The sequence below is a fragment of the Zosterops lateralis genome (assembly GCF_965231275.1).
Source record: "Zosterops lateralis genome assembly, chromosome: 9".
Classification (NCBI taxonomy): domain Eukaryota; kingdom Metazoa; phylum Chordata; class Aves; order Passeriformes; family Zosteropidae; genus Zosterops; species Zosterops lateralis.
Window position 1 is genome coordinate 17,201,100 of NC_139769.1, and position 13,851 is coordinate 17,214,950.

At 35.7% G+C, this 13,851-nt stretch overlaps 1 protein-coding gene across 3 annotated transcripts in view; it reads right to left on the minus strand.

The window, feature by feature from the left end:
* Positions 1–13,851, minus strand: part of BCAR3 (BCAR3 adaptor protein, NSP family member) — an 89,266-nt gene that overhangs the window by 60,182 nt on the left and 15,233 nt on the right. For 2 of the 3 annotated variants that reach the window (XM_083867790.1, XM_083867786.1), the window contains exons 2-4: positions 12,893–12,987; positions 3,769–3,883; positions 2,084–2,198 (exon numbers count right to left, since the gene is read on the minus strand). In XM_083867790.1, the coding sequence (XP_083723916.1) occupies positions 2,084–2,198; positions 3,769–3,855 (202 nt within the window). In that variant the 5' untranslated portion in view covers positions 3,856–3,883; positions 12,893–12,987. The remainder of the gene's footprint in view (positions 1–2,083; positions 2,199–3,768; positions 3,884–12,892; positions 12,988–13,851) is intronic. The other variant, XM_083867787.1, reaches the window with a different exon arrangement.

Here is a 13,851-nt window from a genome sequence, read left to right on the forward strand (position 1 = left end):
AAAACTGTTGAACCAGCACCAAATACAATGCCATTGTTTAAAGCTCTTAATAACAGCAGAGTAAGATAGCCTATGCTCTGATACAGTAAGTACATTAGTAGGACATTAGCATTTATTTAACATAATAGAAAATTTTAGAAGCTTTCTCTAATGTCTGACTACAGTGAAGTTCACTGCTGGAAAACAAGCATTTCAGTGTAACTGATTAGGCACTTTGCTCCTAGACACAGCATTCTGTCAAAGACAGACACAAAACAAAACCGTGTCATAATAGGCTGGAGACCAGATAACAGCCATTAGTCCCTACTGTGAAAACAAACCAGTCTGCACCCATGTATGACTGACTGAACTGATCTGTTTTCAACCTTCCCAGAAATCCTTAACACCACAGGCAAAGCTATTGAGGATATAAATATCCTAGTGTAAACAGAACTTGGAGATCAATGTGTCTGTATTGTTTTCAAGCACGTAATTCAATTATACATTTAATTATCATTAGCCAAAATCCAACAGTGAGTGGAAACACTGCTCAAGATAAATGCCCATAAAAATATGAACCAGCACTATTTTTACCAGAATTTAGCTTAAATAATCTCAGCAATTAACTGTCAAAAAGGAAAATCAAAACCCAAATGGCATCATGCTGTCACTTTGCAAAATTTGTGTCTGGAGGACAAAAAAACCCCCCAAGAAACAAAAAAAAAAAACCCAACAAAAAACCCACACACACCATTTTAGAAAGAAAATTTTTGACTCAAATTTGTATTCACAGAAGTCATCAGCAATACATCAAGATTTTATGTAGGCTCAACATATCTGAAGCTGAGTTGGAACATTCTGGTGAGTTAAATGAAATGTTGCATAACTATCTACAAATCAATTTACCATGCAATGACATGGTTGAAAAGTGTCGTTTTCCTCTGATAAACAGTGCCACATTCACAACTGTAATACACTCCACACTTCAGTAGCTGAAAAGATTACAAAGCACAGTCCCAATGCACATGAAAACAGATACCAATTGAAACACATCCAGTTTCATTGCAATCATCAACTGAATTTCCTAATCTGTTCACAGTAGCAGTTACAAAAACGTCATAGTTACATCCATATTTTAAGAAAGTAAAATCTATGAGCCATGGAAGTTATGTAATTGTTAAATTAATACCGAACTTGTCAGAAAACATTGAGGAGATACAGTGACCTACTTGTCCAAAATCAGTTCAGTACCCTAAACACATTTTATGAATGATCAATTTCTACACCTGGTGCAAAAGTCTTACCTTGTCCAAGAGAATGTAGAAGCAGGACTGACAGCCAAGTAACTAACTGCTACACATTAAATTTGTAAAAGCCTTTGGCAGGGATCTGAAGAATTACTGGACAGACTACATAATACTTGTACCTCAGTATCTTTTGAACAATTCTCAAAATACCCACTACAGTCATAGTTGAATAACTTCTCACTATATCCTTCCATTCAGACTAGAATGACTTACAGAGCTTGTCCCAACTCATGAATTTGAGTTGAATTTTGGTACTAAGCTGACAAAAGCAACAAGTGATGCAGTGATCAAGTCTTAACTCACGGCAAAGTCCCTAATGGAAAAGAATGGTCAGAACTGGGCAAACACTCATCCTCTCCTCAGCAGAGATGGGGTGGGATGTACACAAATTAGCTTGGTTTAGACCTTCTGATACCATCTTTCCAAATGAGGAAGATATTTGTGACACAGACTTCCGTCAATTATGGTATGTTAACATTAAAGTGTTCTGTTAAGATAAAGACTGTGAGAGCAATAGAAACTGATATAAAAGTGAAGCCTTTTCTAAATGACAACTTTTATAAAAAATACAGAGTGTATTACTTTGTAAATCTGTTCCAAAATATGAATGTTTGATTATTGTTAAACTGATGTTTCACAATTCCTCTTATTGACTGTGTAAAGTCCCCCAGTGATCTGCATTCAGAGCAGTATGTCAGGCTGAATCAGAGTATTTGTTTATTATCCTTTGTGACAGACAAGCTCAGGTTGCCTTAGCTCATTCCTTAAGTCTTTAGGAGACAACATGGAAATCTTACCTCTCTTTTGTTTTACCTCCTGAAGCAGCAGGATATTGGAAATGAGGTGTGTTCGGTGGCCTTGATTTTTAATTCCCAGTTTTCTAAGATCAACTTCTGTAAGATGGAATAAGTCCTGTAGCAAATGCCAGAATAGGGAAAATATTATACTTTTAGTATAATTAGTACAGGAGAATGAAGGTGTCTTTCAGATATGTTTGGTGTTTCTGGTACCATAAGTTCCATAAAAGCAAATGTAAGTATATTTTATTTTATATGAAGCCCCTTTGTCATGATAAGGTATGCCATTGAAGGAATGAGGTATTTTTCTTTTAAAACATTAATTCCTTGTCTCTCATTTTTTTTCTCAAAACAAATCTGGTCAGCTTAGCTGGAGAGTTCCTAAAAACTATCACTCCTTTGAGTTTAAATAAATAAATAAATAAATAAATCCCCAAAATTGCTAGTATGCCAATTGCAGTTAATGAAGGAAGATAAATATCAGCATGAACCGAGAGGAATAATGGTTTTAGAAAGGAAGGTTTTGTATGATGAAGAGGATATTCACTATAAAACTAGATAACATGAGTTATGACGCTGTTTCAAAGAACAAGAATTTCCATCTAATGCATTTGAGTAATCAAATCTGAACTGTTGTCTTTTAATCCACCTTCTCTCTGAAAACTCATTACTATTTTACTCTCAAAATAAGCTGCTGAATAACTCCAGACATTATTTATAAGGCAGTACAGAATTTCAATTCAATGTTGATTTATAAGTAGGTACAAAACTTCATTTGATGATGAAGACTTTCAGAGCAAATAGAAAATATATCAAAATATATTTCTGTATATTTTTACTATTCTATATTTTCACTGTAAATAAGATAAAGAGAGGTACATAGAATGTACAGTATTTTGTTACTAGCAAGTCATGTTCCTGAAAGTGGCTTTTTCTAATGGAGATTTGCAATTCAGACCCCAAAACACAAAATGAGATTGATTCAATGGGTAAATAGTAAGACAATTTCTAGTGTGAACCACTATTTCTGAAACTGTAATTTTAAAATCCTTCTTTCAAACAAAAACCACTTCGAAAGCCTGACATTATTTGCTTTAGAGTATACAGTGTTCAAATTACTGAAAGCCTCAATTCCTTAAGTCACTAGCTAACACTGTTTTAAAATAATTTAAAGTTCTCACTGTTGGAGAACTTCAGCCATGCCTGAGAATGTAATATTCTTTCTCAAATGGTAACTTCATATGTAACTAATGACATGAAAGTAGAGAGTTGCATAATTCTTACTTCTAATTTATTCCTTTCTAGGTTTGCCCAAATGCAAAAGTTGGTACTAATGTTGAATTCACATTTCAGTAGAAAGGATTTTTCAGCTTTGGCAACAGTGACAGAGGGTCCCATTGCTTTTCTCAGAGACCCAAAATACTTTTTCTCCCAAGTTCCAAAATCATCCTAATAAAAACCACAAAGGAGTACAAATACAATATGCTTGCTCTTCAAACTTCAGCAAAACTTTTGTGAAAAGGAATACAACTAAGATCGTTGTTAACTCCAGTACTGAACAGCAGATGCTCAGAGTAACACAATGGAAACTTTTATAGACATATTTTGATCGGGTTTTTTTAGTTGCTTTAAAGATGTTACTTGACATTTTCTCAAGAATTTTATTGCAAAAGGACAATTCTCACCTCTATACCATCATATTGTTCAAAGAGTGTGCAATATTCTGCAAGACCAAGCTGGGTCAGCCAGTTAGAAATGGGTAGATACTTCATTATCTATTCCTTCCCAATGCCTAGGACTCTGAAAAACAAAACCAAATTACAAATAACATTGCTTAGGAATGTTAAACTGAACTCAGAAAGCACTTCATAAATGCAAGTTTCACTGTTATGGCCAAAGAGATTAATGCTTTTTTGGCTGCATGGTAAGAGGTAGCTATCTGTGCATTAAGATTTTTACCTTTAATTCACTGTTTCATTATAATCCTCATACAAGCAGGGAATGTTGAATACTATAATTTGTTTAGCTATTGCAGCTGAATGAATCTTTTAGAAGATGAATCAACAGAGTCACTTGACACTGCAGTATATGAAGGGTGTGAATGAAACTGCATCCTGTAAGACAGTCAAAATGACTAAGATTCTGTAGTGGGTGTTTGTCCAAGGTGGGAACATAGCTGAAGTCAACCTGTAACAGAATTATTTCTATGGAAAAAAGCAACTGAAAGATTTTTACAGTTTGTTCTCATCAAGTCATCTGATGTTTGAATTACCTGTAAATTAAAATATTTTTCATTACTTTTTTCCCCAGTTGCTAAGATGAAATAAAAGATAGACATTAAGATGAACATATGATGGACATCAGAAGATAAAAATAAAATACTCTCCCACTATCACTGTTCCATGTAAGCAGTTGTGCAAGATCTGCACAAATACTTAAGCTTCCAAGAATTGCTGCATTTCTGAAGACACATCTATGTGCAAGTTTGAGCACAGCCTAAATCAATTCAAGGATGCCCAGTTCTGAATCTGTAACTTGTAGTCTGAATATTTTTTGTCAGAACACTGATGCCAGAAGCAGGAAATGCTCATGTTCAGATACCTAGTGCATTTAATTGTATTTTTTTTTATTTTTAGTTGAAGATCTTTCTCTCATCTATACTTCAGAAGTAGTTGCTCATTAGCTCAGCATAAACCAACTGTAATTATGACTTTTCTGCTACAAACCACATGTTCTAATACATCTGCCTACTCTGAACACACAAGAAACTGTCCCAAAGGCTGACATGTTATGGTCAGCAAAGAGTCAGTGTTGCTTTCTGTGAGATGGGGAAAGTCATTTAGCATTTTCATAATTCTTGGAACACTAGAAAAGCTTTGATTTTTATTTATTTAATAAAAATTGCAGGCCAAAAAATACTGTTCTGCAGAAAGGTAGGCCATGGTAGGAGTATTATTTTTGTCAGGGGACAATACATTCCTAGAAATGGAAGCCTCTGTGAATTTTGCCTCAGTGCTTAACGTTGGAAAAGAATCAAAATGGTTGCACTTCAGAGACACATACACAGTTACACTGTGGAAGTTGTAATTCTGAAATTTGTCACTTCATCGTCTGTTAAAGAACAAACCTGCTAATTTGAAGGTCACATTGTGAAATCCCTCTGTTGTCCATTAGAATACTCTGCTACATACCTTATTGCAGATTTCTCCATTATTGTGAAAATATTGCAGGCTATGGATGATGAGTATACATCTAAAGAACTGTGGCATTCCACTAACTGAGAGTATCTTGTGGAGTAACATTGACCAGAAAATCTCCACATCTAATTGACACACCACAAAAGAATTTCCTTGAGGAATGTTAAAGCAACAGAGAACATTCTTATGGGAGGTGAGGACAAGCACTGACATCCCTCATTTATGGCTTGCTTTAAACAGGTACTTTCAGATTGCAAGATGGTCAGCGCGAAGGGCATGTGATTCTCAGAGAGATAAAAGGAAAAACACAGCTAGTTGGCTAAAACATAAATAAACCCATCAACAAATACCTCTTTACTGGGTCATACATTTTAAAGTAAGAGGCCTCCAATTTGTTGTCATAAAGGAGCTTGTTTGCAAAACTGTTTAACAACTTCACTAGGAATATATTTTTAAGACTACAAATTTTATATTTAATTGTGAATACTTAGGTTTACATATTGTTACGTGACAAGTAAAAAAAAATCTACAGCAATCGCTAGAAAGTCATCACACTTATCATCCCAGAACAAAGAGAAATTCTGCACTAAGCATGAAAGGAATCCCAGAATTTCCACAGATCAACATTCTCTTTAACAATACAGTGATAAACAGTGATAATCTTGCTTGGCCAGCTGCATTTGCTCTGTTATTAATTTATACCAAAAAACCCCAAGCCAACAAATAAATGCAAACCAAAAGACCAATACCCCCTCTTGTCCAAACCCCCATACAAAACAAAATTCAAGCACAAAATGTTGTTATCCTTGTATGACAACAAGAAATACAAGATGCATTGCTTTCAAATATACTGCAAATACACGTTTGAATGGGATTATTTATGGCACACTTTTACATTAAGTCTTTGGTAGCACGTTGGTAGACTTATCCTTTTGTTTTAATGAAAAATTTGTTGCTATAGCTGAAGGAGAAAAAAAATGCCCTTTTTCCTCACAAGGTAACTAATTGCCTTTCTGATCTTTCTGCTAATGGTAGTTTTGGTGAATAAACTCACACAACTCTTATTTAACCAATATTACACTGTTCATTGGATGCAGGGTACAGCCTAGTGGTCAGGACTCAAGATATATTCATAGCCTGATCAAGGTTAAGAATAAAATGGAATTGCAAAGCAAATTGTAAAACCCACTAAACATATGAGATGTGGTTGTAGGCAGAGGGAGTTTCCTATAATTCTACTTTCACACTAATTTTTCTCTCTGAAAACAGGATTAACTTTTCCTTAAGGCAGGCAGTGCCAACATTTTTTAAGATGCAAAATACGATTATGAACACACTGGCAAAGTGTATGGCAGATTTTGGGCACATATTTTTTCCCTACTAAGAAATTTAATATCCTTCCTTTCCAGGGAAAGGAAAGGAAGAAAAATAAAAATGACAGCATATATTGCAGAGAAATACGAGATCTCTGTTTTATCTATTCTAAACACTGTCAGTTCCTGTACATCTAAGGATCTGCAAAAAAAGATCATAAAGGTTTAGTCAGGTCACCGGATTTTTGGAACAGAACCACTAAGGCTACATGACTTGCTTGTATTTATTCAGTTAGACTTCTGTTATTACCTAACAAGCTCAAGAGTGAAGTTATTCTGGACTCCTTACATGGGAGGTTTCGCAGAACCATCCACACAATTTATACCATTTCAGGGGTTTTCATATAAAAAACCAACAATTTAAATCCCACCTAGATTTGTATCAATCTGTTTCTGAACACCATCTGTTCAGAGGCTTTTATGAAATCAAGTTACTGCAAAAAAGTCATGAAATGAGTAATAATGGGAGATTCCTAGCTCGGCTCTCTGATCTACTGAGCTGAACTTTTACTTTCAGAGTGCTTTCCTGCATTCTCTTTCACAGTTGCAGTCACACATATTGGGGCACACATGATGCAAACACAAAGACAAAGGTGTTTTATATGCAGCTTTTAAATCCAATTGTTCACACTACAGTGCTTTACTAGACTGATAAGTTATTGCTTCTTTCCTCTATCACAGTATCCCGGAACCATTAAAAGATGCTGCTGCTGCTGTTGGCTTGTTATACTGCAAACACAAGGTAAGTAATATGTAATGTTGGATTCTTACTTCAGTTATGGCTTTATCAAATTAGCATCACTGTAATTTTTAAAAAGTGTGTATGTGTGTATGACAGAGGCACCACGATTGAGTAACTCCAAATCACTGTGTGATTATAGTCAGTATTTCAGGCACAGTAATTCATGCTCCTTTTTCAGTCTCCCTTTGGGATTGAGGCAGTAATATGACAAGGATCAAGCCACATATCATGGTATAATCCTGTTCCCAGCAAAATTACTCATGTGAGTCAGCAGAGCCAGCAATTTCATCTCATCTGGAAAGTAATTTCCCTTATTGTGCCTTTTCTATTTCAGCAAAATTGACTTGGATTGTACTTCCAAATTAAAACTAGCCTCCTGCTGTGACAAAATAATTTATTAGTATAAATTGATTTACTGGACACTTGCCCAACTGAGTTTTCTTAAGGTTTTTAATCACTTGAACTTGGCATGCTTTCCTAACTTGAAGGAAAGGCCCATCAGTTTTGTTTTCACACAGATTCAGATAGACTTCCACTTCAGATGTACCTTTATCTTTTTCTGTCATAATGAAATCAACAAATCTTCTAAATTACAGCCTCAGTAAATCTGACCTTTCCATGCAACATCATGTACACCTCAGGTCCTGTGTTGTGGCAGTGAGTAATAACACTGACCAAAGGTCTGCCCCCTTTGCTGATCACAACTATTTGTGCTTAACAAAGCAACTCATTCAGGAATGTTGTATTATAATGCATGTTCAAGTGGCAGAAAGTTTCTGTCATTTGAGTGCTAACTTCTGAATGCTGTAGAATGAAAAACTAAAAAATTTGGAAGTGGTCATGAAGCTTGTGATACCAAATCTCAGAGATCTTACCACCATAATAAGAAAAAAACCCCCTACCACTCTCTTCTTTGAACAATTTGCCAAGTGTAAGACATGTTGTAAGTAGTACAGTTAATTTTTGAAAATACACAGATTTATGATTTAAAACAGCAAATCTGTGTATTTTGGAAAAATCTCAAAAGATAACTGTTTTGTAAAAGGAATACTAAAGGCAGAGTGGGAAAGCCAGAAGGTATCAGTCAATGACCCCAATGCTTGCTTCATCTCCAGAGAAGTGTTAATATTTTAGTGAGAAAAGTAACCTTCACTGAGATTTGCTTCTATGGTAATGGTAGTTCCCCATAATTTCCATGACACTTGTTCTAGCCTACTGCCTTAAATAAATTTTGCAGTTAAGAATTCGACAAGGTTCTCCTAACCTAATAAAGCTGTAGGCCAGTAATGCACTTACTAAAGTCTATTATAAAGCCAAGTCCATCTTTCCTGCTAGCAAAAAGGGAAGGGCACCTGCAAGATCGGGCAAGAGACAGAAGCAGCAGAAATACCTGAAAAGCAATCCACCAGCAGAGTCAGTGTCAGACACTGATCGAACAAATGCTGGTACTGTGCACTAGTCACTTATTGGGCCAAGGACTGTGGCTAAAAGAAGTTAGAAACTAGAACCAAAAATCCCTTCCTCTCTGTATTCACAGGAACAGAGCTTGGTACATTGCACATAAACTGGATGACATGACAAGTAAATGATCTCCATTCTTTTTTTTCAGACAGACACAATATTCAAAATCTTGATGTTTTGGTTAACTCTGCATGAAAAGCAATAAAAGTGACAATTACTTGTGTAATAATTAGTACAATCAGATTCCAATTCTAGACTTATATGAAAAAACATCTTAAAACTACTTAAGTAAGAAAGTTTCACAGATGGGAATGTGACCTATGTAGAAACCTCGTGCACAGGGCATCAAGGGTGAAGAGGGAAAAAGCACAAAAACATAATGTAAAGAAAAGAGTTATGTTATTACAAGGATGATGGTTTAACCAAAGGAAACAAAGAAAATTATCAAAGTAGTACCTCTGAGAAACCCTTGTTATAACATCTAGAAAATACACAAGGAAGTAATGAAAAAAGATGTGAGAGACACTTGACCTGGTAGAGAAAATTACCCAGAAAAAGGGACTGTTATTTCAAGTCAACTCAGGTGTCTTCTTTCCTTCACTGTACACCCACAAAAAAGCTTGTGCTGCCACAAAGCAAGCAATGACAAGGAGCTGCTTATACAGCAAAAGTGAAAATTTGAGACATTGAGCATCCAGTCAAATCCTGCTACAGGTTATGGACTCCTCTGCCATCCAGAAAAGGGTCTGCAGGCAAACATAAACCCTTTAATGTATCATGGACTGCAAAATAAAGCAAGTGAGGCACAGACTTCCTTACTTTGGCCAACTGTGTTCTGGGAACAACTACAGTAAAAAGACTGCTAACTCTCTAGGGAGTGGCAGCACTCTAAGTCACTGCAGCTTTTTGATTCAGTGCAAAAATCAGGGCCCTTGAACAGGAGAAATGATAAAGCTGCATGGAAAATTTTCAGTTCTTAATACCTAAGTTATTCAGTTTTTAATACCTAAGAGGTTTAAAATCTGGGGTTTTTTTGCTCTAGAACAATCTGAAAATCTTTAAAGCATACCAAGTTGATGTATTCTTAAACAGTCCCTTTCTCTCTTAATGAAAGGACAGGCTTGATTAAGGTATCTATCTCTTAATCCCATGGGAGTCTATGCAGAAATATAATTGAAAAGTGACACACACATTTTACTAGAATCATATTTCACAATTTGTTGAAAAGAGATGAGTACAGGAAAACAGTAGCAAAACCAAGGCAAAACTGTGGACCACCAAATATACCACTATATTGCAACACTTCATTTGCAAACAGGCCAAAACAAGCCCTCAAATTCAAGCAGTGACTCTATAACATTGAGTTTAAAATACAAATTAAAGAATGTCCCACAAAAACTTCTAAACCACCATATTGTAAAGTCATAATCAGTATTTGGAATGTAAGTGCTAAACAAAAAAGATATTTAAGAAATCCTGACTATGTAGATATGAGATCTAATTTCTACTCTTCTTTCCTCATTTTTTGAATTTCTAGGCATTTAATTTCAAGCTTTTCCCCTAACTGTGACTATTAAAAATTAACTTAAAACTTTGAAATTCTCAAAATTCTATGGAAAACTTGAAATTGAAAATTAATTGTAATCTCTAAGAAATACATTTAATTTTTGCCATAATGCAAGTTAAATTTGCCTGTAGGATACCATAAGATGCAAGCTTCTTTTCATATTTATATTGCTACCAATTAGCAGTTTGTGTACTACAAGCTAGGTAGACATAGGTGAAATTTATAGATTGCTTATAGTTACATTGTGAACTATCACATTTTCATCAAATGAATTAAATTAAAGCACAAGTCTGATAATTTTATAGGGTAAGAATATGATGACAACTTCTCCTAGTGGAAGCACGTCTGACATGACAAAATTCAGAAAAATACATATTTCCTAGGTATCATGCTAGGTTTTTGCTGGTACTAGCTAGCTCTGCACTTTTTCTACCCTTTACTGAATTAAACTAGTCTCATCCAACTTTTCAGTATTATAGAAAAACTTCTATAGGTTTTTAAGGAAGGTGAAAATCATTTTACTTTAAAGCTTGCTGTTAACACTGGTATAACGTGGTTTCTACACATAGCTGAGAATCAAGTTTCAAATTAATCCAAAGCAATCTTTTACTGTAGGACTGTGTGTCACCAGCATTTCTTAAAACTGTGGGTGAGACTGATGTGATGTAAAGTAACTTACATTTATCGTGAACAATGAAGCTCTGCTGATTTACTGGTGCTGGGAGTGCAGCTCGCTGTGGCTCCTTTTTGTTTCCTCTTTCACTCATACTTTGTTTCAACTGTGCCAGGAATGATTTCCATGTGAATGAATCCCCTACACTTATGTGAATAGACTACTCTGTTCACCCAATTCCATCTCCGAGGCTCAGACTGTCACAGACATTACACATGCTGTTCAGCCTGAGCCTAGAGGAGTGGCTTGACCAGAATAGCTCAGAGCAGACAGAGCTATTAGGAATATGCAGTATCACGTAATATGCCGAACAGGCTATCAATACTCTAATTCATTTATTTTAGTCCCTGATTTGCTTCATGTTTCCTTCTTGAAACTGTTTTAAGTCCAAAATATTTTTGGTAAAATTTCGAGAAATTGTTGTGAAGGATATAAAGATATTGGAATGTTTGAAAAGAAACTATTAGCATAAATATTTTTGGCAGTCTAGGCACTGAAGGGATACTTCTAACATGGATTTTTATGTCAATCCAACCTTTAACAAATCTGTTGCAGACAACAGAGTAACAAATACAAAACATTGCTCAACTTGTATATGCTGTTCTGGCCAATGTTTGTGTAAAGATAAATAGTCTCCAAAGTACCAATCAGGAGTTAAATACATTCTGACTCAGTAACTCAGCAACCACACAGCAGATTTTCATGCCAGACATCTCACAAAACATGCCACAGACATCAAGCTACTTTATGTCAGACTTCAAATCAAGTATTTTCAGTTGGTGGGATGTCAATACTTGTCATCAGTAGCTTACAAGAAACAACTAAGACAGTGGTTCGTCATTCTTTATGTACTGCTTATGGAAGGCATAGACTAACCACCCTTCATTAATTTTCCTTACATACAGGAGTATCACTTTCTCCATTCCATAAGATCAACATATTTTTAATTATTGAGCCAAAGTTCTGAAACAGAAGCAGCAGTTTTTCACACAATCTTATTCAATGGGGAACATAATGCCTCTCATGTCCTGGGTAGCAAAAGGATAAATGAATTTAAAAGATGTCTATGCAGATAAAACAACGACAAATAAAAAACGCTTTAACACAAAGACAGACACAACCAAGATCTCTGAAAATTCTTACGGGATGAATTATTAACACCTGTGGTGAAAAGCTGGGGTAGTAAATATGCCTGTATATCTTACAACACCTGTATAAGCAAAAGTTTGTCCTAGGAAGAGACTTTTGGTCCAATTCATGCAAATGTTCTTGCATTGCACATGGAATGCAGATGTGGCACAAAGATGCTCCACTCGCACATATTAGTTCAAAGAATTTTGAAAGTGTCACTGCTCTTGCAGATTTTAACAGTACTTGACCCAGTGTATGGGCAATTCCCTAACTCTATCTCTACAGCCAGATTAGTCATTGTACATTCTCCTGCCACTGGTCTAAAGTTAAAATGAATGTGCTGTGTATGTTTATGATTCCCAGAAATGGCAAATGTTTGTGCTTAATGCAGGTGATATGACAGCAATCACATGATGAAGTATTAATGAACCTAGCACACCACCGGAAAATACTAGTACAAATCTCCAAATACATTTAGTACAAGCAACTTAGCAGATCTTTTGAAGGTGAGAGCTAATTGTAACAGTATTTATGTGACCAGACTCAAACAGAACTGAGATAATCAAACACTTAAACAGAAAGTGTTGGTCACTACAGTCTAGTAAATCTTTCCTCTTTCTGTATGTCTGTGTGGTCTTTTGTAGCTAGATGGGAGTTCATCCTACCTGCACAAGCAGTGTGTTAGTTCAGTGCTGAAATGGAGCCAGCATTCACTGTTGAAAAGACTCCACAGCTGCTTCTCAGCTTGAACAGTCAGAGCCTATAATGCACCCAACAGTAACAGACTGTAAATACATATGCCATATAATCAGAAATCTGATTAATGCTAGCATGCTAAGCTCTCTGTGGGGAGAGGGGATGAAGAAAAAAGGAGTTTACATCTGTGATTCTATGCTAAAATTTTACTGTGCACTGATCCAACTTCAACATTCTAATCTTGCCCCTTTCAATTCCTCAGCCATATCAGCCCAGAAGTTCCTCACCTCCATTGCACCGAGTCTACCATTTGTGTGGCCAGATGCTAAACTGGATACATGAAATGGTCCTATTTTACTGAAAACACAAAAATGTGTCCCTGCACGGAGTGTGTGTTTTTTTTAAAAATATACAGAGCTAGGACCACGGCTTGTCTCAAGTTCTATAACTACAGTTACTGCAATGGGTTTCTGAAATGTTTTATCATTTAATACATTCCTCTTCAGTTCTTCTGCCCTCCAGAATAGAAAGGAAATAGTAGGACTGCCATGTTTTTTTTAATAAGGCTGCTCAGAGACACAGAACTTCTGAAAAAGCTCCACTTTTTTTTTTCTTTTATTTTATTTTATTTTTTTATTTGCCTTCTGTTGTTTGAAACTTTATGGCTAACTTTAGCCTTTCTTTCAAGAAATTCTACAAATTTGTGTTTTACAAATAACACAAGGTTTTTTTTAAGGCTGAGATACTGACATAACTAACTAACTCCAGGATCTGAGTGCTGCCTAATCTACCAAAATTGACTTGTGATAAGAATCAAACTGGCCGCAGAAATAACAACAAAATACATCACTGGTGCATTTGCTAAGTCACGACCAACAGACAAATGTGCTCTCAAGTTGTGCTTCATTCTGCACCCACATGGCAGGTT